The 27935-nt window shown below is 42.5% G+C and overlaps 1 protein-coding gene across 1 annotated transcript; it reads right to left on the reverse strand.

Moving 5' to 3' along the window:
• Positions 1-14: 14 nt before the first annotated feature.
• Positions 15-27914, reverse strand: lmo7b (LIM domain 7b). The gene is made up of 33 exons (XM_030778959.1): positions 27873-27914; positions 27390-27468; positions 25180-25250; positions 24928-24997; positions 24076-24182; positions 21924-21954; positions 20991-21104; positions 19584-19779; positions 18661-18826; positions 18055-18354; positions 16991-17290; positions 16494-16598; positions 14805-14834; positions 13967-14174; positions 13370-13518; positions 12541-13081; positions 11380-11538; positions 10757-10931; positions 9089-9250; positions 7902-8074; positions 7613-7676; positions 7269-7328; positions 6694-6735; positions 5983-6008; positions 5745-5861; positions 5372-5458; positions 4852-5054; positions 4104-4159; positions 3658-3838; positions 2658-2912; positions 2191-2299; positions 877-982; positions 15-426 (listed from the first exon to the last, which is right to left on the reverse strand). Exons 2-33 carry the CDS (start codon positions 27456-27458, stop codon positions 404-406), a joined length of 4455 nt encoding a protein of 1484 aa, XP_030634819.1. The 5' UTR covers positions 27459-27468; positions 27873-27914; the 3' UTR covers positions 15-403.
• Positions 27915-27935: the final 21 nt, after the last annotated feature.

The raw sequence follows: 27935 nt of genomic DNA on the forward strand, positions 1-27935 counted from the left end.
ACACCAGTTAAGACACAATTATTCGAGATTAGCCCACACAGACCTGAGTGGCATAGCTTGGAAACGCTCATTTGATGGAAGACCTATCAGACAAGATTCACTGCATAGAAAGAAGTTCAAAGTTCAAACCAACTGCAAAGCACGACATTCTATTCATTCTTTAAGACTGTGAAGTGCAAAAGGTGATAAGGAAAGTTTCACGTACATTTTCTCAATTTATATTGAGATTACGCATCCTATGTGAACGCATCTGTCAATATCGATATGGATAACAAATGAAAAATCTAATAAGAAAAACTACTGAGTGAGAGTATAGGATTCAGTGTACGTTGTGTTTACAGGTTCTATGTTCAAGATTGTTTCTGGAGAATTCTCTTCCTCAGTCTTCTCTGGTGTAGGCTCATCACTTGGGGAAGCCGGGACGGACTATTGGACGAGAAAGAGAGAGGGATTTTTAAATAGTGTCGCACATGGGATGCAAACATTTCAACACAAGTGAACACACGAGGTTACTGTTTATGGTGGACCTCACAAGTTAACAACCCAGGTTTCAAGTTGCTACAATTCAGCAAAAATATATGTGTCAGCTAGGTATCAAAAACACCATCCTCAAGTATTCTCACTGAGACGGAACAGAGTACTCTCTTTTATTTTACTCGGAGTGAGGGGGGGGGGGGGGGGGGGGGGGGTTGAAATCATTTTAATTTTTTGGGGTTGTGGGTAATCAGCAGTGCTGTATGAACTCTGTTTTCTGACTGTTCCCGAGACACTGAAGGAAAACAAACCAAACAAACAGCCTCCCAGTCTGGAACTGACTGTACTGTTCTCTCTGGCTCCGTGTGTGGCCGTGTCAGTTCTGTCGAAACAAATTCTCACCTCGGAGTCGGGCGTAGCAGAAATCACAGAACAGCTGCTTGTTTCTGATCCGGACCTGGGCTCCAGATTCAGATCTGGTTCCGAGCTCTCGCATGCAGCTAATGCACTGAGGACCAAAATAAATAGTAAAAAGCAGAGTGAGACATGAGGTCATTTCGATGCTATCTAAGGACACACACACACACACACACACACCTCACCAACAAGATTAACACACTCATTTGACCCAATTACAGCTGGCAAAGAAGACTATTTGAGCTTGCTATCTAAACCCCGTAACACCCAGTTGGACTTCATTACGACAGAATTAAATTACAGCTGAATCAAGAACAGTAGAGCAGGTCCGTCTCTTAATTAAAATTCATTCCAAAGGCAAGCGCTCCAGCTCCCAGATCAGCTCAGTGAACCCTTCACTGAAACTCATATCCATAGACAGAGGTGAACAGTGCAATAGGCAGTTGTGAGGAAACAGACACCAGAGAAATGAGTTTGCACTGTGATCCGCGGAGCCTGCGTTTAAGCCCCTTCCACCAGAGCAGAGAAACAGAGAGATCCGAGACCCCATGAGGAAGAGCGGCCATGATGAAATCTGAAAAGTGTCATTATTGTTAGTGGATTGAGCGAGAGGAAATGCAGAGAGGATATTTCCAAACAGAGGCGGTCCACGACTGATGTGTACTGGGATGGGAGGGTGGGGTGGGGGGGGAACTGACTGCTGTAATGTGAAGGGAGGGGCGTCAATTAAAAAAAAACGACAGACAATTCTGACACAGAGGCCCTGATCACATGTGGCATCTCTGGGAACCATAGAAGTCCCAATATCAGAATTTAACGCAACAGCTCAATCTCAACATCTTTTTTTTTGTTGTTGGTTTGTTTTTACATTTTGACTGAAGTTTTATTCCACTGTTGCATCTTTGTCATGTTCAGGTGTGGAAATATTCTTCTACCCTGTCTCAAACTCTTGCAATTCTCAAAGAAAGAACACTTCCTCTTAAATGACTGTCATTTAAGAGGATTACTTTTCCGTAAGTATTACGGAGATTCAAAAAAAAAAAAATACATTAAGTTATCCACCTAAAATCTCCTATGCTTATTCCAGCATGACTCTGCCCTTTCTCATACCCAGACAGACTCACATGTGCTCTGACCTCTGTACCAAACACACTACTATGAGGTTAGTATCGATTGGAGAATTATCTCATATTCCAGAGGGCTGACGGGGTAGATGGTTAGTCCTAGCATCCCACCAGACTGAGCGTTGGACCAGCGACGTCGGCCTAGAAGCGCCGAATCTCCCAGTGCCTGGCTCACCTTAAAACAACCCAAGTGAAAACAGAGATCCAGAGATTCGATGACCATGGCCGCGCCTTTGCCGAGAGGCAGTTTACAGCGCCAACACTTCTGTCTCCCACTCACCACCCTGCAGCACGGAACGTGAACGTCAGAACCGCAAAATGACCACACGCCGCTGTGTTCTCAGAGTGGTGAACCATACGTGTAAGCAGAAAAGTGTTTGTAAAGTTGAAGAGAACAATTGAAAAGAATTCTCGTGAGGGCATTAAGGCATTTAGAACACGGAACTCTACGAGCGCGTTCTATCGCTCTCTCGCTCTCTCACACACACACGCACACTGGAAATATTGCATAATATAAAATACGAACAATTCTATGGATCATTCTCCCAGCGTGACGTCTTCCGAGTATCTTGTAGGTGACACCAGGGTCTACACGTACGTAACGCCAAAAAACGCTGAACCAGGACCGTGAGTGCCTCTTACCTGCCGTGCTCTGCCAAGTTGGGGTGAGACCCAGTGGTAGACTCCTCTGGAGGAGGGGTGGCGGAGGCGGCAGTGGAGTAAGACCAAGGGCTCGGCCTGAAGGAGCTGGACGAAGCGGAAGGGCCCACGCTGTAGCGCCCGGGGCCTCGGAAAGCGCCGACGTTCCCTATGGCTGAGTGAGGACGAGGGTTCGAAGAGGAGGAAAAAGGCCTGACCCAAGAGCTGTTGGAGTGGAGGTTTTCCAGAGATTCATGTCTGTGAAAAATAACCAGTCATGACTATCAAATGTCTAATGTTTTTTTTTTTTTTTTTTTTTTATATGTATACACTGTTTGTGATACCTCCATGCTGCTTTGAGAGATTGGATATGACTGCTAACATTTCAACCACACAGGAGAGCCAACTGAATTCACTGCTAGCTAAGGTCCTTAATTCAGTGTTTGACAAGATTTCAGTGCTTTCCAACTTGATTCATTTTCTCAATGAAACTGGCGGAGAAAAAATAATAATTAAAAGACAACTCAAAAATTCAGGGTCACTTCTGTAGGCACGTGCCAAAAACATGGGCTTTAAGAAAAAAGTGGAAATGTTGTTCAAATGTTAAAGAGGATCTTGGTTTGAATGCCTGTCCTGAAAAACCTACAGTCAGAAAGTCTGAAGCTTCAAACAAAGTGGTATTTTTATCTGCTAATTTTTGGCTCAACCCAAGCTGCCTGAAAAAGTGCCTTTCAAGAGAAAAGTGGTGATTTTGCTGATTGGACAATAGGAAGGGAGAACAAAGTAAGAAACACAAAGAATAATGAACTGGTCATAACTAGTGTTGAAGAAAATAACACAGCCGGTTCAATAACAATGAGGAGTCCCAATAAGTAAAATACTATAATACTTCAGATGGATAAAGACCATTTCTTCACATCTTACACAAAAGCTGAAAAGTTATACTTTTAATGTAAATAAAAGGTCTGGAGAACCCAGCGTTTGACTGGGCAAAGAGACGGACCTCCTGAATGGCGTTCCCACGGTGATGGGCTCTTTGTAGATGTTGCTGCTGCTGCGTTGGCGTATCCAGCTGTTGTCGGTAAGGAGATGATTTTTCTTCCTCATCTCCTCCAGTAGCTGCAGACGCTCCCGCTCCGCCTGAGACATCTGCCTTTTCTTCTTTACCAGATCCTTTAAGGCCCCTAGAACCAATCAGAAGACAGGGTCACGTTCACCTGACAAATCACTGAAGACCATGTCTTTTTTTTTTTTTTTTTCCCCTCATCTGGTCTCTTAATACCTTTACAAATCAATCAGAATACAGTCACATTCACAACACTTGTCACCCAACAAGGTGACAGTTACACTCCAAAGTGATATGGTTCACTTTGGAAGTGATATGGTCCCCCCCCCCCCCAAATAAACATAAGCAACAAACGAGATTTCATAAAAGGGAAAAAAGTGGACCTTTTGTCTCTTGACTGAAAATGCCCTGAAGTGATGGGGTGGACTTGGATTTCTTCCTGAAAAAAAAACAAACAAAAAAAAACACCATTCAACTCATTAAACACTTATCTGAACGGATAAGCTGTGGCCAGTAAACCAACACCATAGATTCTCCCGGCAAATAAGCAAAAGCTTTGAGCGTCTCTGAAATACTTTGACATCTTCAGAGCAGTCCAAAAGACAAAACAAAAAAAGCAAAAAAAGGTTTACATGTTTGCATTCAACAGCACTGACGCAGACTAACCTGTCTGAGGCAGTAAGCGCTGCAAATTCATAAGACTCGTCAGAGCTGAGCCAAGGCCATACCAGCAGCAGAAATGACACCAGAGAAAACAGCAGGCGAAGGAGAAAGAAACAGCAGAGGGCGCTCTCAGAAAAAGGGCAATAAAAAAAAGCAGCACCAAAAACATCCATAGTGTTAGCATTTAGCGCTTATCAAAACACAGTGTGACTAGCTAGAAGGGATGTCTGTTCAGATATGCTGCTAAGCTACACACTTGAACTCTCCTCTAGAACTCTAAGCACTGGGTTTGAGTAGTTTGAGTCCAAGAGCAGCTTAGCAAGTAGGTTCGTTACTATAGCTTGGAACACTGTATCCTCTTGTTGTGGCCATTGTGATAAACAGCGTAATCGGATCAATGTACTGTCAGGTAAATGATGGATGTATCTGTTCTCAGGTTCACACAAGTTGGTTCTCTCTCTCTCTCACCACTGATCTCCTGTAGCCGGGCCATCGGTGTGTTCCTTGACCTTGGCCACAGACGCAATTCGTACAGACATTCTGTCTCGTGCTTGCATCTCCTCTGCATGTTGATTGGACGCAAAGTAAGGGAGACTGGTGGACTGGTTTGAGGGAGGGACTGGAGAGCGAAAGTCACTGTAGCCATTGGTCAGTCCCATGGATCTTGGCTCCTGAGTCAACAAGAAAGAGAAAATAAATGTAGCACCACACACACACACACACACACACACACACACACACACATTATATATATATATATATATATATATATATATATATATATATATATATATATATATATATATATATAAATTTTAGATTTGCAGATTTCCCTCATTATGTGCAACAGAAATCACCATAGTCATATTCTTAACTGAAACCACAAAACAGATGTGCATGTTGTGATGAATTACCCCCTGATATTGAGTGTAGTGTAAATAAAACTCATGTATGAAAAAGCAGAGAAGCGATTCAATGACTCCCTCACCTCAGCGGGATCATACTCCCCTGTAGCCTCCCGCTGTGCTCTCCTCCACTCCTCCTCCAGTCTCTCCTGATCACGCCGGCATTTCTCCTATGGAGCAGATAAACACATTATGCTCAGAATTATGCTCACCCCTTAAGCTGGTTCAACATATGATCACCAGAGGCCTCGTAAAATGCCACTTCACCGATCGGAGTTCACTTCAGCGCTAAATCATGCATCAGAGAGGTGGTTTAGGGTAGGCAAGCTAGACGAGTCTATCCCCGAGTTTTTCAAAAGCAGTTTGGAAGGGCTATAACTAATGTTTTCCTCAACCATAGTAGCCGAACAAATACACTAAGTGAGATACGAAACGACTGCACTACACTCATCTTACCTGCAGGAGGCGCTCTTGCTCCATCTGCCATTTCTCCTGCCGCTTGCGCTCCACCTCAGAGTCCCAGGACCAGCGAGGGGAGGAGGAGGAGGAGGCACCGATGGAGGGAACCTTCAACTGATGTTTAGCACAAACAAATAAATACGAAATACAGTTTTATTATATCGGCGGCGTTTTAATACAGGAAAAAAATTAAAAAGGCGAGGAATCTCTATACGCAGAATGACCTCTGACTTACGTCTGATATGGCCGACTCAGAGCCTCCTGGGAGGAAACAGAGAAAAACAAAAAGAAAGAGAAAATCATAAACCAGAATGAGTTAACTTAAAAAAAATTTAAAATCGAAAGCAGAAAACATAATAGCACGCTGTAAAGCACATAAAGCTTTTCAGTCCCCCCTCCACACACACCCCCACACACACACACTTCATTCAAAGGCATCAAGGATGAAAGCACACATAAGTCACATGACATTTTGGTTTTTTGACCAACACTACCCGGACCAAGGGTGTGTTTAGCACATCCTAACTCATGCATGCTGAACTGTTGACTTCTAGAACGTCATAGAAGCATTTCTTCTCATGCATCAGTCATGAACTGTCCCTCAAAACAGTCCATTAATCTCACTCAAGACTGCTTCTGATTTAAGAAGAGTGAACAGGCAAAAGCAAAGGCAAGATCCCAGGTCACAATGTGCCAGAGAACCGTACATACAACTGCTCTTCACAAACATTACTTTTTCATTCAGACATCAAATTCAGTCAACTTTAATCATGATGGGAGCAATGACATAACCCAGTGGCAGATCTGAAATCCCACCTGTGCCAAAGCCTGGTTCACACACACACACACACACACACACACACACATATATATATATATATTTATTTTTTTTTTTTCCACATGGCTACTGAACACAGCACACAACACACATGTGGGTCTCATTTACCACAAAGATAGACCGAAGAGCTGACGACAAAGCCTGACGACCCTGAGGGCGAGGTAAAGGATTTGCATCATTACGTTCAATACTCTACCATAGTCAGTCATAAGGGAACAAAACAAGGCCCAACCAAACCACATACATTAGCAGTGCATGAAGCTGTATCTGCTACCTTTGAGGCATAAAGTCTTGAAGTCTTCACATGAAAAAACAAGAGGCAGGAGGGGATGGCATTATGTAATTAAGTCATCTGCAGGTTGCCACAAGACACACAGGGGGCACGGGACATGACAGAGAACAGGAAGGAAACTGAGCATCTAAAGAGAGCGGGTGCAGCACACTAGAAGCAAGATGTGGCTTTGCGAGAGATGTGCTCAATTACATCTGAGCAGTAGGAATGACAAAGTCTTGCAATGACACCCTGGCACCGTGCACAATGGAAGTATTTTGATTTTTTTTTTTTTTTTTTTTTGCAGCTTCAAATAATTACTGTTGTCTATGAATTAACAGAGGAGGACCAATAACCCAATTTTGGCGTTGAGTAAAACCCCACCGTAGCAAGCACGGATAACGACTGTTACCTTTCCGCTTAAAGAACTCTGACCTCCTTTTACGATTTTTCAATGCTATGAGTTCGTACTCTACACAGGAAGCACAGAGAGGAAATGGACGTTTAAAAAAAATGAGTGAGGGATGTGTCACCTGCGTATTTCATGACTGCCCTTGTGTCTTTGTGAGAACTGACAGCAGGTAAAAATGACAGAAGGCTTGTGTTCAGACAACAAGAGATCATTATAGAGATATTCTAAAGTAGTTCAAACGGAAAAGAAAAACTGAAAATTAAAAGTTTGAGTTTTCGGGTTTAAGAAAACGAATGAATACGTTTAAGAGGCGGGTCAGGATGCAATCTGTTCTCTGACGTTACCTTTGTGTCTGTGAATTAAAGGATCATCACTCAAACCTCCGTTCAACACGTTAGAAGAAAAGCCCTGCAGAAAAAGAAAAATCAAGGCGTAGACAGACAATACGTGATGATCACTAAAAAAATACACATAATATTCCACAAAGCAAGCAGATTTACAACCAACGATGGTTTAATGAATTTCCCTAGCAACAGGAGGCAGTGAAAAGTCACTAATGAGCTATTCACAGTCTGATACCAACAAAACCACAGTTCACTCTCAGTTCAAACCCAATACATAAATAATACTCACATTAACACTCTGGCCATTCAGCTGTGGTTTCACTGTACTATCCAGAGCAGAAGAGGAGTCCTTCCTCACATCGACATAGTGGTCAGGGCGACCTATAAGTGTTGAATCCGCACTGGTCAGATTGATGGTCTTATGGCTTTTATATGGGAGGGAAGTGTGGCCGCTACCCCAGTCTGAGTCCAGTTTCCAGAACGGCAGAATTCACAATCAGAGAAAGTGTACGAACGATAAGAGTTCAAATTTGGATTTTCTTTTCAGCTTAAAAATGTTCAGTGAACCAAAAGAGCTCACCGCTGACTGGCTTTAAAATACAGCAAATGACGTGCCCAGAAAACATACAAAAGATGAATTACTGAAACCAAAAGCAGGATTTAACAATTTAATTTTTAAGAATGAATTTGTGTCTTGTAAAGAACAAATGTCTTCATTTACTGACTAAAATTACTGTTTGCTGCCACGATACTAAAACTTCCAAAAAATTAATGAGACGAATGAAAAAGGAAGTGACTGACAGACCGACCACCTTCCCCCAGAAATACAATAACAAACACCAAGTCACTGATTCTAGGACCAGACCCTCACACCAGACACCAGAGCAGACACAGTCAGATACAAGCACAGACAGAGTCGCATACAGTCGGACACAAGCACAGAAAGACAGAGATCTTCATTGAAATGATGCTAGAGGACTACACGAATGAGATCTTAAAATGAAGATATCTTGCCAACTACCATTCAATAATACTTCCATCCACACGACATTTTCAAAACAGCTAAGTGAATCTGAATGGTTTCTGGTCATGAAAAGGTAAACTCGTGCTCAGATTTCGATGCGTCAATAAGGCTTCTGTGCAGAAAAGAAAGCGACCCGTAGGTTTTCTGCTAGGCCCGTTGACGGACACGGTTGTCTACGCAAAGCATAAAAAGAAACACAAAGCATTAAAAAAAAAAATTTCAAAGCAAGGACACCAGAGGTTTAGAGAGAAAGAGAAAAGACAAGCAAGAGAGAAAACAGACAAAGAGGGGTGAAAAAAAAACAGAAAAGCTTTTGACAGTGCGAAGTGGAATAGATGGGAACACATCTACCACGCATAGTAATCAAGACATGAACTCTTCAACAGCGAAGAATTAGGAATCCACCAGTTGTGGAGAGCTGTGACCAGAGGTCCAAGGTGGACGGAGCTCACCGTCTTGGCCGTAACGGCGGACGTCCATCAGCAGGCTGCCCTTCTGTAGCGCGGCGTCCGTGCTGGCCTTCCACTGCTCATAGTTCATATCTGCCACCCTGCGCCCACCCACTGCCAGGATCTCATCGCCAACCTGCAGCTGGCACAGCTCCGCTGGGCTGCCTGGGCACCATGGCAACAGTGAGAGTTAGAAGAGTTAGGACTGGTATTTCGCCTGTCGGGCACGGCCAAGTATAACACTGTGAGTGATCGATAACACATTCAAACGAAGAACATCTGAATCTCCAAAAAAAAAAAAAAAAAACAACTCGTCTGAGATGAGAATGACTTTCCACTTTAGCTTAATCAATGTCTATTTTGAAGCAGAAAGCAGGCATTGTCATTGGTGGCGGACTGCACTGAGAATTACAAAGAAGTGATAAACAACATGAGTTTTTCTCCAGGGGGGTATTTCAGAAAGCGAGTTTAGTGAAACTCAGAGTTAGTTTACTCAGAGTAAGAAGTAAACCTCCTAGTAGAAGATGATGCTATAATGATGCATGGCTCTTCTACTAGGAGCCCCAATGATGCTATAAGGCTCTTCTATTAGGAGGTTTACTACTTACTCTGAGTAAACTAACTCTGAGTTTTCACTAAACTCGCTTTCACCCCCTAGGTTTTCCCTTTCCGGTGTTGTAATAATAAACATATTAATCATGCCAGCTAATCATAAACATACACATAACGCAGTAATTTGACTACCATTCTCTTTCATGCATGTGCCAATTTTGAACTGAGGACTACAACTCCTGGCCTAAAATCCCCCAACCAATCAGACTAATGGAAAATGAGTCACACTCCCACTGTTCCTCATAAATTATTCATGCCAGCCAAAGGATGGCTGAGCAGCATTCTCAGAATGACACCCTATGCACGCTGACGGTACACCACAAGTATGGACGAGAAACACACACACACACACACACACACAATGAAGCCTTTGTATACTAAAGCATGTTGACAATGAGGGAGAGGGGCAAAGCTGAATAGAATAAACAGCAACTGTAGTATTGTAACGTGCTACTCAATCTAAAGCTTTAAATGCAGTTTAGTTGGAGAGTAACTGACTCCAGTAAACGTGACACGATGCCTGCAAGAATAATAACCAGAAAACCATCTACAATTTATAAATTCAAACAAGCTCTATTTCACAGCATAGAGAAGGTGATCTGGCAGTTAGGACCTAGTCATAGCAATATAGTTCTGTGTCAAGCACCTCAGAGTAAAAATGCTGATCTAGAACCAGCATCCCTTGGTTGGGATCACGGTATTCATTAGGATTGTGACAAGCAAAACTGATCCTAGATCAGGTCTCTTGTTCTGAGAAATGCAACACTAACAACTCCTGACCTGATTCAAGAGAGTCACAGGGACACTTTTCTTTACATAAGCTAATTAACCTCATCAAACTCGTAACTGAACATGCAAAATCATACACTTCCATGATGGCTAACCTTCTACCTACCCTCAATGTGAAATAAACATTCCACTGAACTATGTTTTTGGACTTACCTGGCTTAGGTGACGTAATTTTCTCTGAAGGATTTGGCAAAATGCTTTTTGAAATGTTTCTTTGACTTGACTTAGATAGACTCCACAGATGAAAAGTGGGTAAAGTTAGTAGCTTACCTGGTTGGATGGATGTGATGCGAGCCCCGGTGGAGTCCCAGTGTGTTTGGAAGCCAAAGTCTCTGGCGCTGTTGGGTTTCTGGTTCAGACTAACTCTCATGTCACTGTGACGCACCTGAGAGAGAGGAGCAACAGCACAGGTGACACCTGAGGATCTTCTGTCCTGAACAGTTTCCTGCACGAAATCTGAGCACTTTGACATACTAATACAGCACCACAGACACACACACACACACACACACACACACACGAGCATTGCATACCAATGCCTCTTCAGCACAGCGTCCAATTACAGTAGATGTAGTGGTAGATTAAGTCACATATAATTTTAGCGTTCAACACAATGACATAAATAGTCTGAAGAGAAGCAATGGTCAGCTACAGCTTTTACACGACTCATGAAGCGTGACTGTTTATACGCAGAAAGGTTTTTCTAAAAAGTGTTAAATGAGGGCTAGCGGCCAGAGGAATGAGCCTCTGAAGCATTTTTAGCGACGCAGATAATTCATAAGGTCAATGAGTGAGACAATGACATCCTCTGGAAAGTATGATTAGTAGTGGTTGTGGAGAAAAAAAAAAAAAAAGTTATTTCAGTTTTATCTCCTGACCAGATGAAACCTCACCTCAGTTTGCCCATTCTCAGACACACTATTGGGCGGGACAAACTGTTTGGGACCGCTGTTGTCGATTTTAGAGATTAAAGACCTCGTAGGCGGAGCGGACAACCTCCCATCCTTCACCTCCTTGAAACTTGGTGGGGCACTGGACCAAGACCCCCTCTCCTGTAGTAGGGGTGAGAATGTGGTTATGGGAGACGTTCCCCTTGATCCCTTCATATGGGAGTCATCAAACAACAGTAAGGACAGATTAGTAAAAAAAAGAAAAGAAAGAAATGAACTTGATTCACCAAAAGGATGTGGGAAAAGTCGTTAATGAAAGAGCTCTGAGGCAGTTGATCACTAGTGGTTCATAGCTAGGGATGAGCAGTTAGTAGTCAAGAGTGTAAACACAAAATGCCCCTGAACACATACATACACACACACACACAAACACACAGAGAGTACAACTAACGGCTCAAGTTTCATTGAGTGCTCAGAGTAGCAGAGCAATCTTGTTTCATTATTAATCTGAACTGCAAGGCGATCAGGTAGAGAGGAGTAACACTAAACGACCCACGGAACACCACACATAACATTCCTCTTTTGAACCCCTCCTCCTTTTCACACACTCCTCCCTAAAGAGAGGGAAAATGGTACTTCAGAAAAGAGAGAGAGAGAGAGAGAGAGAGAGCAGGAAAGAGAGAGAGAGAGAGAGAGAGAGAGAGAGAGCGAGAGCGAAAGACAGACTGTCAGGAGAAAAATACACTAATGACTACCAAAATCAAAACAAGTGTTCTAAACTAGATGAGGGCTTTTACAGCGAAATGATGTCCAACTGCTCGAGAAAATGCCCACTTTGAGCTTGATGCGAGAGGCAGAGAGAAGATCGATTTCGAGAAGGAAAACAGAAACAAAAAGCCAAAGCAGACACAGACAGAGAACAGACACATACAGAGACCGATTCATAGATTACACAGTCTGTGAGATAGCTTAGACACTCAACAGCTGATAATAGTTTGACGCTTTCAAACAGATGTCCCAGAACAGTCCTGATTAAACTGACATAGCAAAAAGAACACTTAACATAAGGCCTAGGGTTTAAATACTTTTAAGGGCTAAAAGACCACTACAAATAGAAAGAAACTATATGAGACAGGACGGAGAAGTCAGTTAGAGGGTACCTACACCATGTGACCTGGAGAGGGACAGCCTGGACTTGGCTCCAAAGGGTCGGGGTGTAACCCCAGTGGAAAGGCGTGAGCCGCTCTCTGACCTGCGATAACCCCTTGGTAGAGAGGCAGACACTCCTCGGGCCCCTGTCCAAGAGGGATCTATGGGGCTCGATCTGGCAGAAGATGGACCCAGCTGCTGCTGCAGCTGTTGCTGATCTGGCTCTGGACCAGAACCAAATGTATCAGTGGATGACGTCTGGCTTTTCCCTTGAGCAGTAGAATCAGTCCCGCTAGGCCCACTGGATCTCATTGGACCAGGCATGCTGGACTGGTATGGCACTGGAGAACCAGTGGAGCTCATGTGGGTCCTATCCCCAAGGACAGGTGTTTGTGAGCGGAGTAGGGCTAGGTTGGAGCGCCCTTTGGCGGAGGTAGAGGAGGAGATGTTTTCAGTGGTGTGAGTGTCAGTTAACACAGTTGCGTTATGAGGCTTGAACTCAGAGGTGAGCTGCTGTTTCGAGGAGGAGCCAAGGCTACTGGGGCTTTTGTCTTCACTGGAGAGAGAGTTAGAGGAGGAGAAAGAAAGGGTGGAACTATCAAATATCACACATGTGCACAGCCACAGAAACAAAGAGGTAAGAAGAACCCACATGAAAAAGAAGTGTTAACTGGTGCAAAGCACAAACACAAATCAAAAACATACACACGTGTACGCAAAGGCATATATGAACATGCAAAAAAAAAACAAAACTGATTATTATGTAAAATAAGAAAAAAAAATTGATGAACTAAAAGGAGACAGGGATAAAGAGGGGTGATGGAAGGAAAGGACAAGTAGATACCTATTCTCTTGGACCTCCCTAAGCACCTTGGTCCTGTCCACACTGTCCCCACCTCCACTAGCAAGGAGCTCAAACCTCTCCCTCTCCTCCTTTTTCCTGCGGAGTGCAGAGTTTGTACTTCGACGACGATTTTTCCACTTTGTCAAATCCTATTGGAAAAAAAAACAAAAAACAAAAATGACAAAGGGAGATTAAGTTGGCAAAAGACAATGAAGTTGTATGTAAGCGTCGTTTGCCAACTCCAACTGCTTTCAGAATTTTTTTTTTTTTTTATTTCTGGCCGTTTTGTTTGATCTTTTTTCAACATTTTCCAAAGACAAAACGAGAATATGCTGAAAATGGAAGCAGTTAAGAAGTACGTAATGTTCTCTAAATTGGGGTCATTAAGTCAAAGTAAAAAAAAAAAAAAAAAAAAGAATCATGAGCACAATCAATGAAGTAAACACTAGTAGTCTCAAGAAAGCAGCAATTCTTCTGGGGTCCTGAAACTAGTCTTTCTCTCTCTGCCTGCCATGTAAGGTTCTATTCTCTTCTCGAAGCCTTCTCTCGCCATCCTCCCCTACATTTTATTCTACAAAGCAGAGATCCAGGGCCAACCTCTTGCCACTGTGCTTCGCTTTCCCTCAGTCTTGCGTGAACGTTGTCCAGGTTCTCCTTTTGGATCTCCCTTATGGCCATTGGCTCTAGGGTCAGGTCGCCAAGGGATCCCTGACGGATCCTGTCCGACACGGCCGAGTCAAAGGTCCTGCTGCCGGCGGAGCTCTGGGTCATATGTTCCTCAGTGATGTCACCCGTGGACTTGCTTCTGTTGTGTATATGAAAAACAGAGATGGGTACAACAGAGTTATGTCGACGACAGCTTGACGGGAACAAGAGTGGAATGCTGGTACAATTAAGTTTATTATAAGGGTGGTCAAGATCTTGCGGTTTGCAAATGCTGATGTTTTAACATAGCCTAATAGCCCTGCTAGAATTATCCACAAACAGGCAAATTAACTTGATATCAATTTGTCCACACAATTAAAGCTAAAGAAACAGATCCCACGGCAGAGTCAAAGGAGCAAAGAAAGATAAGTTGGCAGAAACTCAAACAGACGACTAGAAATATGGTATGGAAATGTCCCACATGATTTGCTTAGACATCGGTTTATAATTAAACCACTGAGCACAGTCCGACCAGAATTTTAAAGACAGGCATTAAAAAGGCCATGCAGGGTCAGCAGTACAGCGTACCAAGCTGTTTAGCAAAAAAAAAAAAAAAGGCCACGAAGAAGAAACAAGTGTTTGATGATGAAGCGTTCCACAGCAATGAAGTTCTTGTAAAAGAAGCAACCCAACAATAAATGAGAGGAAAAGTATCACGCATAACAACTAGCATGTGATGTTAATTTGAAACAAACACGGAATGACAACACTAACAAGGCTCACAACTCACCCCGCATTACGAGTACTTCTCATGGGTTGTCTGGGAAACCAAAGAGATAGGACAAACAAACCAGGTCATACTCACACCCTTGTGGGGCATTTAACTACAGTGAAAGGAATAAGATTACTTGGTCTACTTAGAGAGATTGTTGTCTTTACAGACATTCATTAGAATGATAATACAGCTATACAGTGGAAAATGAACAAAAAGCTAAATATATTGATACTCAATAAAAGTGACGTTAACTTCTAATCCAACACAGAGCTCTAAACAGTAGACCGGATGCATGAGATTAGAATTCTAAAAGAACAGACACATTGTTTATTACTACTTATGCATAAAATTAAAAAAAAAAAATCCATACAAGCACTAAGTGAGACAGTAGGCCCATTGCTTCTCTTACCCGTGTCAAAGTGAGTCCATAAAAAGTGATGTTTCAGCAGTCCTCAACATCTTAAACATATCACTACCACTTCCCTGCCGCTTTCTATTTTGACACGTAACAGACAGTGACGTCGAATGTGTTGCTACAGACGGCAGACAATATAAGAACTGCAGACAGCAGAACAGTTCATTTTCTCTGATGTATTGTACAATCTGAATGTTAGATTCAAATAGACGCTGACAGAGAGAGGTTAACATTTCTCACAATGTCCTCATTGCTTGCCTATGCCGCCGCACCTACATGACATGCCAAACAAGGGACGTGATGTCATCTCACTTGGATGATGGGATGATGGGAGGTGAGGTAACCCCAAACAGATTTGTCACGTCAAGGCCGCATGTTTTCATTTTTGTCGTTTTATTGACCCATGAAATCCATATAACACATCAGTTACATGAAACGGGTATTTTCAAAACAGCGTCAAATCCAACGGAATTACACTGGCAGACGGAGAAAAAGATCAGCCGCTTGTGAGCACACACACGTACTTTCAGCACAGAGACACAGAGGATAAACACACGGAATAGATGAACAAACGCACTTTTTAACGCAGTCTTTAAAATATCAGACAAAGATATAGTTGATTAAACACCCAGAATCCAACGGACAAGCAGTCAACTGTGACTTTAGTTTCAACATTTGAAGACACCACTTCTTTCCACTTTACTTGACTTTCTTGCATCAAAAGAGAAAAGACCTTTCTCCCTGTCAGGCACATTAAAACAAGGCTGACTTCCCTAATTTACACTGGATGTTTGTTTACAATTTGTCTATCCTTAAGATCCTGTCTAAAGAGGAACTTTACATGAAAGGATAGACGACTGAAGCAATAATGGTGCAAGAAATGTTGTGCAAAGACACCTTAGCAGAAATATTAACCCAAAGCCAGTGGGCTGTCTTATCTCTGTGAGACTGCGTGAAACATACTGGATACACCAGCGATGTTTTTCATTGTCAGCAAGAGGAAAAACCTGACATTTCGGCAAGAGCAGAATCAGTACAGGAGGAATGGCACCAAGATGCTAGCTCAAACGGGAAGAATTCTATAGCGCTAAAGCATAAATGCTACCTACTGTACATTCTGCAAACATTTACTGAAATTCCGCAGTCCTTCCAGGAACAAGGGACTAAAACTGTAACAATAAGTCCCTGTCAGCAGCTTTAACTAATATTCTCATAGTGCTAAAGGAGTTTTAGGATGGCAATAAGGTGCAGAGCTCATTGGGGATAAAGGATGGGAGGAGTCTCAGAAGGTATGAGAGGAGTTGGAAGGAGGTGCCAGAGTTCGAGCAGGTGTTGCAAGCCACGGAGTGATGTCATAATCAGAGTCCTCCTCCGACGAGCCCGAAGTCTTTCGGCTACAGCCACAAGAATCAGTAGAGGAAAAAGACAAAGAAGGAGAAGGATTGAGGAGTATTCCAGGACAGAAACAGACAGACTTTTTAGTTTTGTTTTCTACACCAAAAGTATTCCACCTCTAGCAACAAGAGAGCATGCACGCACTGATATAAAGAATAACCACTGGTAGTGCAGATTCCCCATGCTTTTTAAACATACTTCTGTGCTTGAGGTTGAAAGTAGAAATAATAGACCTTGAGAGGATACCACCAAGAAAGTGAGTCACGGAGAAAGTGTGCAAAGCCTAATGTGCTCTTTACATTCATATTATCCTTTATTTTTTTGGGGGGGGGGGTTATGTGTCTGCTGTTTTAACAGAAGGGAAGGAGCACTCTCCACTCAGGAGACCGACCTGAAACCCTGCATCTTCCTGTACCATGGCCGGCGCTGGGAACCAAGTTTGATCGTCCTTACGAAAACCTCCTCCTCCGGAGTCCAGTACTTGGGCAAGAATTTATTGACTTCTGTGTTGCTGGAGGTCTGATGGAGGGTCTGAAGAATTCGTCGGGTGTAGAGATCATCCTGGATGGGGTCAGCGAATCCTCTGTCTTCGTCAGAGTCACTTGACACCGCGTTTAATGCCATCAGGTAAAACTCTTCGTCCACAGAGTTGACAAATGTGTTTTCGGAAGGGACAGGAGATGCCACACCGCTGTCCGGGATAGAGTCATCCATATGACATGGGGGCAAACGGTTTGGTGCAAACCACGCATAGGCTAGTAAGGCTGTTTCTTGCATGCGCTAATTCATGTTTAAAGCCACTCTTAACAGACTTGAATGAGAAAGGTTAGAAATTCCAGTACTCCCATGCACAGCACAAGGTTAGTCGAGCACACACCCCAAAAAAAAGGAAGACCAAAAGACACTCAGCTCAGATGAATGGGTGAGGAGCAGGAGATTAGTGGGGCACCACATACACTCCAAAGGTGAACAGACAGAATCAGTAAGACCTGCACAAAAAAAATTCAAGCAGACTTGCATCATCATTGTGGTTGGTCAAATAATTACCCACTGATGGCCGTTTTAGAGAGAGAGAGAGGGTACCTTCAGTACTGATGGTAGCATTTTCCTTATAACCTTTACAGACCAAATGTCTACCAAAATGCGAAAGCAGAACAGTATGTGCTGACTTCTATCTAAGTTCTCTGACCACTGACCGAGTGTTGAACATCAACCAAAGTTAGTTGGCGATTTCATGAAAAACCAATAACATCATTAGGCCTGTGTTAAATAAGTCTTACTTAAGCTTGCTTTTGGCATTTCAATAACCAAAAACATCCAGTTCTCCATGCCAGAAAGACGAAAGACCTTCAGTGTTTCATAAGCACAAAATTAGAAGCAGATGTTCAAAAGCACAAGTGTTAGGATGACACTGAAGATACGTTATCTGCAGCGCGGCAAACTCTGAACTCTGACCTCATCACAGGCAGTCGAGAAGCATCCGAAATGGCGACCCATGACCTATTGGCACGAGGGGTTACGGTGAGTATCGGCCCACGACGTCTGGGCTTTGGGGGAATGGCAAAATTGTGAGGGGTCGCAGTGGGAGTACTGCGAAACCTGCGACTTGCCAGGTCATCCTGAATGAGGTCTGGTTCAGGACGGTCACTGTCAGAATCACTATCACTCTCATAACTGTTTGCCCATTGGAGGAAGGCAGAAGCAGGGGGAAGGGCAATCCCATCGGGGGATGGAGATGTGTCCCTGCCAATTTCACTGAAGCCAGAAGACCAAGTAAGAGTCAAGGACTACCTCAATTCCTTCAAGCTCAAAGTTACATTTATCCTGTGGCATCTTGTGAAGACAGTATGTTATTACACAAACACTATTTCTCTGCCATATTGGCACTGCTGTCAGATGACACCAGCAAATCAGCATATCAATAATGGAGCCATGTTAGACCCCATAGCCTTTTTTGCCTTTTGAAAAGCATCACTAAGCATGGTCACACCTACAACATAGACAAATATCAACCAAAATAATTTGAAATGAAGAATGCAAGCGGAGAAGGTGGTAACATACCTGATAAGGGAGCCTGCATCACCCCTGGCCTTGTCTTCATTGTTCTCCCACCTCTTCTTCCGCAGGGCTGCGGGAACATGCCCTTGGCTCACCTGGGCATCACCCCTGGCGTTCCTGCTCTCGGACATCCTGAAGAAATGTTCCGCTTCTGCGTCACTCCCGATTCCTGAGGGAAAAGATGTGGAGGAGGAATCATTAAAAGACAGCAGTATGAAAAGGACATGACAGGACAACAAAGGAAACTTATAAACTAAGAGAAAAACAACAACAGAATGCACCTTCACCGTTTCGTTTGCCTCTCGTGGAGCTCTGCTGTTGCACTGCGCAGATCTGAGAGGCTAAACATCCAATCCCGACCTGACAGCTGAACAACATATTACCAACCTGGTGCAGAAGAATCTGGAATGTCTCACTAACATGTGTGGAGAGCACACGGGCAAGAGGTCCCGGTGCTGGGCTTTCATTACCGTGTATTTGTGAGGAACATTGTCGACCTCAGAATGTAAAGAATGGTTCGTTGGTACTCGAGATAATGTCAAAATTGGATCATGAGGAAAATGGAGCTTGCTATCCTAATGATGCTGACTTTGTGTTATGCTGCCAGTCCCACTATTCTATGCATACCACTTACACTTTCTTACAAAGGGCAGTATTTCCATAATAATTAGCAATTTTACGATAAAACAGGGTTTCAGATATCACACTTAACTAATTAGGACAGTTCCCATTACTAAATAAACTACCATTAATAAGAACAATAAGGTCCATAATAAGGAAATAAAAAAAGCCCGACAGTCCTGACATATCTCTCTCCACTAAAAATTCTCCCTCATGATAGTCCTTTACTACAGCATAGAAACATTCTACAGCCATCCAACCTCTCTTTTTCTCTCTCTCTCTGTGGACGCAACATCGACCCCTACCTTCACTGCCGGCTACCAGGGTGTTGTCTGAAGCCACACTCAGGGTGTGTGACTCCACCGAATCCAGACTCTCCACAGAGTTCTCCCTCCTGTAGCCAGACTGAGAAGAAAACAGTTCCTCTCTGTCAGGATAAAAGGTCTCTCCGTACCCACTGTCCCTCACACTGGACTTGGGGCACGTCGACTCCTCTAAGGCCTGAAGGCACCAGAGAACAAAAGAGAGCCAAAGAGAGTCAGCGTAATTATGCTAAAACATGGCATGACAAACTTGCAGGTCGGCAGAACAGGTGTGAGACAGCTGTGATGAAGCACTGTGAGTAAATGTTCAATGTTCATAAAAATCATTTCTGTTTTTTACGAGATGTTGAAAACTGGTTAGGTCTAAGAGACCGATGATGAAAAATGCATCCAAGACTACCATGCCTTTGGTCCAGTGATTCATCCTCAATGTTCCGAAGAACTAGACTGTTGCGTAATGTCAAAGAACTGAGGGTATTTGAACCTGAGCTGCCATAAATCAAACAGATTTAAAAGATTATTTTTGGTTTGTCAAAGGGACCGTTGAATGAATGACTGCTTTCTTTAACGCTAATGAATCAATTTTGGCTGGCAACAAGCGTTCCCCACTGACATTTTCAGCGATTTCCACTCAAAATGTTCCAAATTAGTTCAAAGCCTAGCCTAACACTTGGCTGAATTCTTTATCACAGTTCTGAATCAGTGAACCCATTCATCAGAGAAAGAGAGAGAGAGCTTGTTAACTTACTAGAAAACACCCAAAATCAGATACAAAGGAAACAGAAATTCAGGACCACATCAGCTAGAACATATCATGTATTAGCCTCAGCACCCAGCGACCACCCAGAAGGTAGTTACATATTAAATGTGTATTCTCAAAACTCCCTGCTGTGTGCAAACACTCACTCCATCACCTCTTTTTTTGTTTGTTTTTGTTTTTTTGTACAGTAGTAGTTCAGCATCACTGCATGACCACAACATTAGTTCTTTTGTTCAAATACCAGACTGACTCTGGAATATCCCCCACTGCTCTTCAAGAGATTATTGTGTGTTTTCTTAAACTGCCTTCTTCAAAAGAAAAGCTTGGGAGAACACAACGAGGAGAATTAAACTTCAGATGTTTCTCCACCCATTTTGGTTCAACCCAATCTAGCGACTGTAATACAGATCTCTCAGACCAGTTTTCAACATCTCAGGAAAAAAAAAAAGAGAGAAATTAAACGGACATGCATTCATTGAATTTTTAGTCACAGCACTTCATCACAGCTGTCTTACATCTGTTCCATCAACCATACGGGAAAATAACACTACTGAGAATTATCTTTATGCACACAGCACAGTGTAAGACCAGTAACACTACTTAAAGACGGAGAAGGTGGTCAAGCTCACCTTAGATAGTGCTACACCCAATAATCCTTCAAAAGCTTTCAGGTTCAACTGTGGTCCATGGTAGAATCTGTCCGCCTGGGCTTTTCGGCCCAACCAATATATAGTGATAAGAACCTAGAGGCGAAGAGAGAGAGACAGACAGACAGAGACAGAGATACACCAGAATGAGACTAAATTTAACAGAACAGGTTTTCCATCCTTTAGAAGGAGTATAGAGACAGTCAGTCATGAGACCATGAAAAAAGGGTGGATTTGCACCAGTGGGAACAGGAGGAGCTGGCATGAGCTTGGTCTCTACAGAAGTATAAATCACACCATCTGGATCATACAGGTTGTGTGAATGCGTGTGAAGAAAGGGACATTTAATTCCTGGCTGGTCTGAACAACACATCCCACTGACTTCTGCCTCATCATTCCTTGAGAATCCCCCCCTTGGCCCTCAGAGAGCCTCTACAGGAAAACTGGGCTTTAATACGAGGTCGCAACAAAAAAAACAGATGGTGAGTTGAATTAAAGAACATTTCCTGAGTTCATATTTGCAAACTGTGTGACACTGCATAAAGTCAGACAAGATGGTAAAACTATTATTTTTTTCCCCCCTCTCAAATTTCACTTTGATTCTGAAATTCATTTTGTAGAGTAAAATACTCTTTTTGAAGTTCAGCTAGACTTTTAAGATAACAGACAGTACTGCTATTGCCCCTGCCTTTTGAACACAAAAACCATGACACCCAAAGAAGGCAGATAGAAAAACTATTTCTTAAACATTAAGTGCCTTGTGTTCCCTTGTTTATATTTTCTATAAACTTAATAATAGTGAGACTAATAGTGAGTTTCCCCTAACAGCAATGCCCAAAAACCAAATAAACAAATAGACAAACAAATACATTTAAACAAACAAACAAACAAACAAACAAACAAACAAACACTTACGTTTTTCAGTCTTCTGCTCGTCTCTTCACGCCTGTGTGGAGAGAAACAGTGATGCAGGATAAAGCTCTTTAAGTTAAAAACATGAAGACCGACACACATGCAAGCACGCACACACAGATCAGCTCCCACCTACAGCAACAGTTACACCAACCAAATCAGTCGCATACCGTTTACTATTACCAAATCGCAGCTATAAATGGACACATCTTATGTTCAGGGGAGTCAGTAATAAACCACATTAAATAAGTACTGCCATTACATCAAATACATAAACAATAATAATTTTTTAAAAAAAAGGTGCAAACCCCCGAAACATAATTTGCAAGACAAATAGATGAACATGGTTAGATAAACACAGTTAACAAATGTTGACACAGGACACGTGGGCCTGTGTGGTCACGCTATGTTTAACTGACAAATCAGTCTACACACCCACAGAGGGGGAAATACATCAAATATTATAACCACAACCACTGCCACTCATAGTACTAACTTAACTTTAAAATCCCTGTCATTATATGAAGGGCAGTGTGAAGAGGAACGCTGAAATGCCATTCCTGGAAGATCTCCTAGTCTTCCAGAAATATTCCTTTTAAACATATGCACATAGTGCCAGACGGCTTGCAGTGTGTAGGGCTATAGACTGAATACCTCTGACATGTGAGAGAAAGCCCTCTAAAATTAACCCGTCCCCTGGATCTGCATGTGGTCTCACTATACCACTGACTCTTTAGGAGTGACCTTACCGGTCTAAAATTAGGATACATGCCCCTTCCTGCCCTTCAAACAGCACCCCTTCACTCCTCAAAGAGAACAAGGGCTAAGATGTCCATTTTTAGCAAAGACATGAGGCAATTTCCAACTTTAAAGGAAGATTGAGTCAAGGGAGGTCACATACTCAAATTGAACCCGTGAGCAAATTTGTAACTGCTGGACGTTAGAGGTGGGGGATATTGGCTGGAAAGGAACTAAAAATAATTCTCCTGTTCATTTTGATTTTTTTTTTTCTTTTAATTTTAATTTCATGAGTTTCACGTTGATGGAACATGATAGCACACTTGGAACGCATTAACTGAATTTAAACTCACTCCTGAGCTGAAATTCACCCCATGACAGTTACGTAACAGGAGGTTCCTTTGAGGGCTTGACATCTCACTTACGATGTCCAAGAACTACCAGTGGTACAAGTCATAACTCTTAGAAGAGCTCTCTTAGTTTAACCTCTGTCCACACTCCCTTGAACCTTTCCACTGCCAGCAACGATCGCACAAACCAACCCCTCACACCTGAAACTAATAGTGTCCTGAGGCCAAAACATTTCTACATCCTTAAAACAAATAAGTGAAGTAAAGAAACCAGTTCAAACCAGAGGAATGGAGATGAATACTCCCTGAGGTATCTATAGAAATGAACTGCTAGAACAACTCGCACTGGCATCACTCTCACTCATGTCATTGTTAAATACAGCTGCCACGGGGCACTTTCCGTGTTCCGTGCGTGACTAGCGGGTGTGTTGGTTGAGTGTCATTGGTGGAGGTTGAAACTAGAGAGATTGTCTAAGAAGGTACACAGAGATAGGGTTGAATGGAACTGTCCTATCCTGTCACATGACATGTAAAACTTTCTGCAAACAGTATTCAAATAAGACAGCTTCCTTCACAGATGATTAGAACATGATCCTATGTAACGTGAATGTTTTCACACATTAACCCTCTTCATTTCTGGGAACTTTTTATTGTTCTCTATTTTTTTTTTTTTAATCCGTATTTTAGAGAAACAGAATGGATCGTCATACATTAGACCACCAACAACAAAATGCAACAACAAAACACTTCAAAAACCTTTGACCTTTAGAGATACAAGTAAAAAAGGACAAAAAAATAAGAAATGAAATTTCCACTTAATTTCAGTTTGTCCTGGGAGAGCTGTGATAATGGGTTAATATTAGACCTACAGATTGCTTTAATCCTGCAGCATGGGTAAGACAAGACGTCTAAAACAGCAGGAAAGGATAGCATTCCCAGTATGAGAAATACCTCTGCCCCAATCTCCAATATCACACTCTAATGAACATTCAAATTCTCACAAACCCAACAATCTACTTCCCTGCTATTCCAATTTAAAATGAACATTCCCATTAATTCCTGTTTACCTGACAGTAACACGGGTGGACACATCCTGCAGGTCGCCGGGGTGAAAAAGCTGTGCATCATTCAGTCCCAGTTTCTTACAGGCCTTCAGAAACACGTTGACGTTATCCTGAAGATACGAAACATTCTACGGTCAGGGTGACTCAGAGAAAAGGCACGGTGGGAGCTCAAGTTTCAGAATATTGCATGGTCAGGTTTATAGACTGTCCTGATACAAATTGACATAGGCTAAAAAAGCGGACTGACTGTGAACTACTATGGCAGCTCAGTCTGGGTGACAGTTCAAGAGAACCAACTGACTTTCTCCTGCTACCTGAGGAGGAGTTGGCAAAGGCGAGGGGAGGAGACAGGACACAAACTTATCAGCTGTTGGCCCAAGTGACATTCTCAGCCTCTGCCATGTGTGAGAAAGTGTGTGTGTGTGTGTGTGTGTGTGTGTGTGTGTGTGTGTGTGTGTGTGTGTGCGTGAGAGAGTGACAGAGAGAGAGAAATAAATACATGTGTTTGCACGTGTGCATCTGTGTGTGTACATTATTTGCAGTCAAAAATTATTCAAGTACAGTAACAGCCTTGCCAACTTGAGCTAGTTAATCTGAACAAATATTAAAATTCATCCTTCAACAATTTCCATTTTACATAGAGAATCACCATTCAATCTCCACTTCCCGTCTAAGAAACTATCCTTATGTGTGACATTCAGCCAGTTCAAATACATTGGCCTTGACCGTTCCGTGGCCGCGTGTCCCTCTCTGCTTCCATTACACATAAAAAACGTGTATATATATATATATATAAAATATACAGTCAAATGCACACATCCACTTATTCATTTGGGAAAGAAAGGTCGAGCTCACCAGTCCTGCAATGGGGGTAGAGAGCCTGTTCACTCTCTTGATGATTCCTGGACTCAGCCTATTCAACAGACTGCATAAAGACAGAGAGAAAAGAAGAGAAAAGAGACAAGAAGCAATAGAAAAGTGAGCATTTAAAGATGAATGCCAACATTTACTCAGCTGTTCGGGGTAGATGTATCCATTTAAGCACAGTGTAAAAAGCAATGAAGCGATTTGAAAAGGAATAAAACAGTCTTTGAGAAGTGCACTCACTCGCATAACAGGACTCCATTCTCTAAGGCTGATCTGAAGTTCTTGCCTCCAAAAGGCTTTCTAGTCACCTCCTGTTTAAGACAGAGTTAGGAGAGACAAGAGATCAGCGCTGATATATTACACAAAAGTCGTATTATACAGATATGTAGTCTGGCACCAATAAGCTCTCTCACACACACACAAATAATAGAAAATCATAAATTTAGTCCGTGCCCATTATGTACGGACTGAAACACAAGTTCTCCCCTGTGATAATGTTGTCCTTTAACACTCACACAGGCATGCACAGCCAACTCATTTCACAGTGGGAAGTTATTCCTCATTAGCATAGTCAGGCACCTCAATGTCCTGGTCAATCAGTCCACAGCAACCATCAAACGCGCAACAATACAGTGCAATCCTTCATGGCTGAAAGCCCATGACAAGCGAGATACCTCTACGGTCTTTGTTTCAAAATCGCATTCCTCACGCAAAAAAACGAGAGAGAAAACGACATATAAAAACAAACAAAAACGCCACAGCAATGCCACCCCAGCTGACCCTAAAAGATTGTTGTGACAGCAGAGTGGCCCTGTTGGCACGGGGGCCCAACGTTTTCAAATCATCCTCCAATGGTCACCACCCTTCCCTCTGACACCTACCGACAACCGACTTCAAATCAAAGCAGCAATCAATTAGAAAAACGCCAAAGAGGAGATCGTCCAGCTCCGAGCTTTCAGTAAACTTAAACTAACCCCCTCCTCTGCCGTTCGGACTCGCTGCACAAAGCTCCAATTAGCCCTGAAATGCGTGAGGGAACCTGGTCCAAATGCCCAATACAATGCAGGTTTTTTTGCTCTTCTTTCTACCGTACAATGTGTAAAGAGATGGTGGGGTGGTATCCATCCCAGTGAGCCATCTGACTGTGCCAGTCACGCGGTGAACGGGCACAAAGAGGCCACTGGTTCTGGAGGCTTATTGTGCTCCGATACAAGGGCGCTGATGCATCTATGCCCAATTTCCAGCTTCTGTTGACAACATACCCTCCTCATCAAGAGCTTGTTTGGGCATGTGGAATGCTGCCTGTCAAAGGCTAACTCAGTCATCCACTAAACACGGGCTCTACTTCTTCCAAAGGGAGATTAAAAATAATCTTATTATTACACAGAGCGTCTCACGCAATGCTCATGATTAAAAAACATAAGGTTTCATTCAAATGACAAAAACATGATTATACTCGAGTCATTTTGGATGGGGGGGGGGATTGCTATACACTTTACACACATCTTAATTGGTCAAATAAATCTCCCTTTCACAATGTATTACTTCTTTTATTTTTCCTTACTTTATAGAGTGCTTAATATAAGTTGAACACAAAGTAAGTTTTGAAATTGCTACCACTTACAAATCACCCTCTGATCTTTCACGGAAATATAAATCAAAAATGAAAAGCAGTAGCTAGACAATAAAGGCATACCAGCCTTCAGTAGCCTGCTTCAGGAAAGCAGTTCAGGAAATTGTGGTTTGGTGAAACAGTTTGTTCTAGTGAGCGTTCAACACACCTTACCCTACTTACTATAAACCATTATGGGCTATTTTGGTGTTACTGCTGATTACATCCTCAAATAAAAACAAATTTACATTCAAGGTTTCAAAACATTTAACTTTTTCTACTCAAATTACTGTTCAGTGTATTGCTGAAGACTGACAGGGAAATGCAAGTCATTTTAAAAGTACACAATGGCAATAGAGGATTACTTTATGCGAAGATCACACAACCACTGATAACAGTACCACAAAAAGATAGGAGACCATATAACACGGGAACACATCGAAAACATCCCCATTCCCCGTCCCCGCGAACAAACACTATCTCAGCTTCTTTTGCAAATGACTTGTCAAAGCGTTTCTCTGTTCTGGCGTCATTAGCCTGTTAAAAGTTCTGTTAACACTAGGTAAATTATCCAGAGAAGACGCCAGCGCTCATTAAAACATGCAGAAAGAGTGAGCTCATTTGTTTGTTGTGCACTTAATCAAATTCTTGCAAACTGTGATAAGCTGTGTTCAGCGGTGAAGTGACCGCAGTTCTTCAAGTCAAAATACTGACACACTGTTTCTTTGGAAAGGACATGAAATTAACATAGATGTGAATGTTTATATATGGTTAATTCTAAGCAACGGAGATAGCGCTAGTAAGAAATAACATTTTTATTCAGTTTCTTAAAGCTCACCTCTATCCATCTCTGCGCCTCAGCGAAAGCAACCTCACAGCTGACTGACGATTGCTCACGCCACTCCATCGGGACCAACCTGTGCAGTTCGACAGAATACGATAGAAATAAAGCGAATTATTAAAGTGAATTATCACTCATACCCGGATGTAACATATGTTAAAACATCATAAACAGTTGTGATTTATGTTGTCTAATAAGTATTTGTATGGAGACTATAAGGATCACATCAAAACCGTGCGTGTCCAGCAAAACTATTAACGCTGTAAAGTTAGGGAGCTTAATCAGAAGTCCAGAACGCTCCGCTAAAGTTTTGAAAGATTAAACTTACATTTTGATATAATAAAAAATCAGTTTTCAAGTTGTGAAGATAGAGCACCCTTTATTTGTCTCTTGCTGACGTGCTGCTGACGGATTTCCCGCTAACTTTCAAGCTGTATGACAATTCACTGTGCTTGTATTCACCTGATCCTTTACACTTACCTTAAAAAGCCACACCACTGTTGATTTTGCAGGCAAGCGTGCAAACCCAGGTGCGTGGGCCTC

Source organism: Chanos chanos, chromosome 7 (genome assembly GCF_902362185.1).
Source record: "Chanos chanos chromosome 7, fChaCha1.1, whole genome shotgun sequence".
NCBI lineage: Eukaryota > Metazoa > Chordata > Actinopteri > Gonorynchiformes > Chanidae > Chanos > Chanos chanos.

What these genes read in the sequence shown, in the direction of transcription:
- lmo7b (XM_030778959.1), bottom strand. Translation starts at nt 27,458, where the DNA reads ATGGAGTGGCGTGAGCAATCGTCAGTCAGCTGTGAGGTTGCTTTCGCT. An exon ending in TCTCGACTGCCTGTGATGAG is followed by an intron (nt 17,291 to 18,054) that starts GTCAGAGTTCAG and finishes TATCCCGGACAG; the next exon opens with CGGTGTGGCATCTCCTGTCC. An exon ending in CTGAGTCGGCCATATCAGAC is followed by an intron (nt 5,862 to 5,982) that starts GTAAGTCAGAGG and finishes GCTAAACATCAG; the next exon opens with TTGAAGGTTCCCTCCATCGG.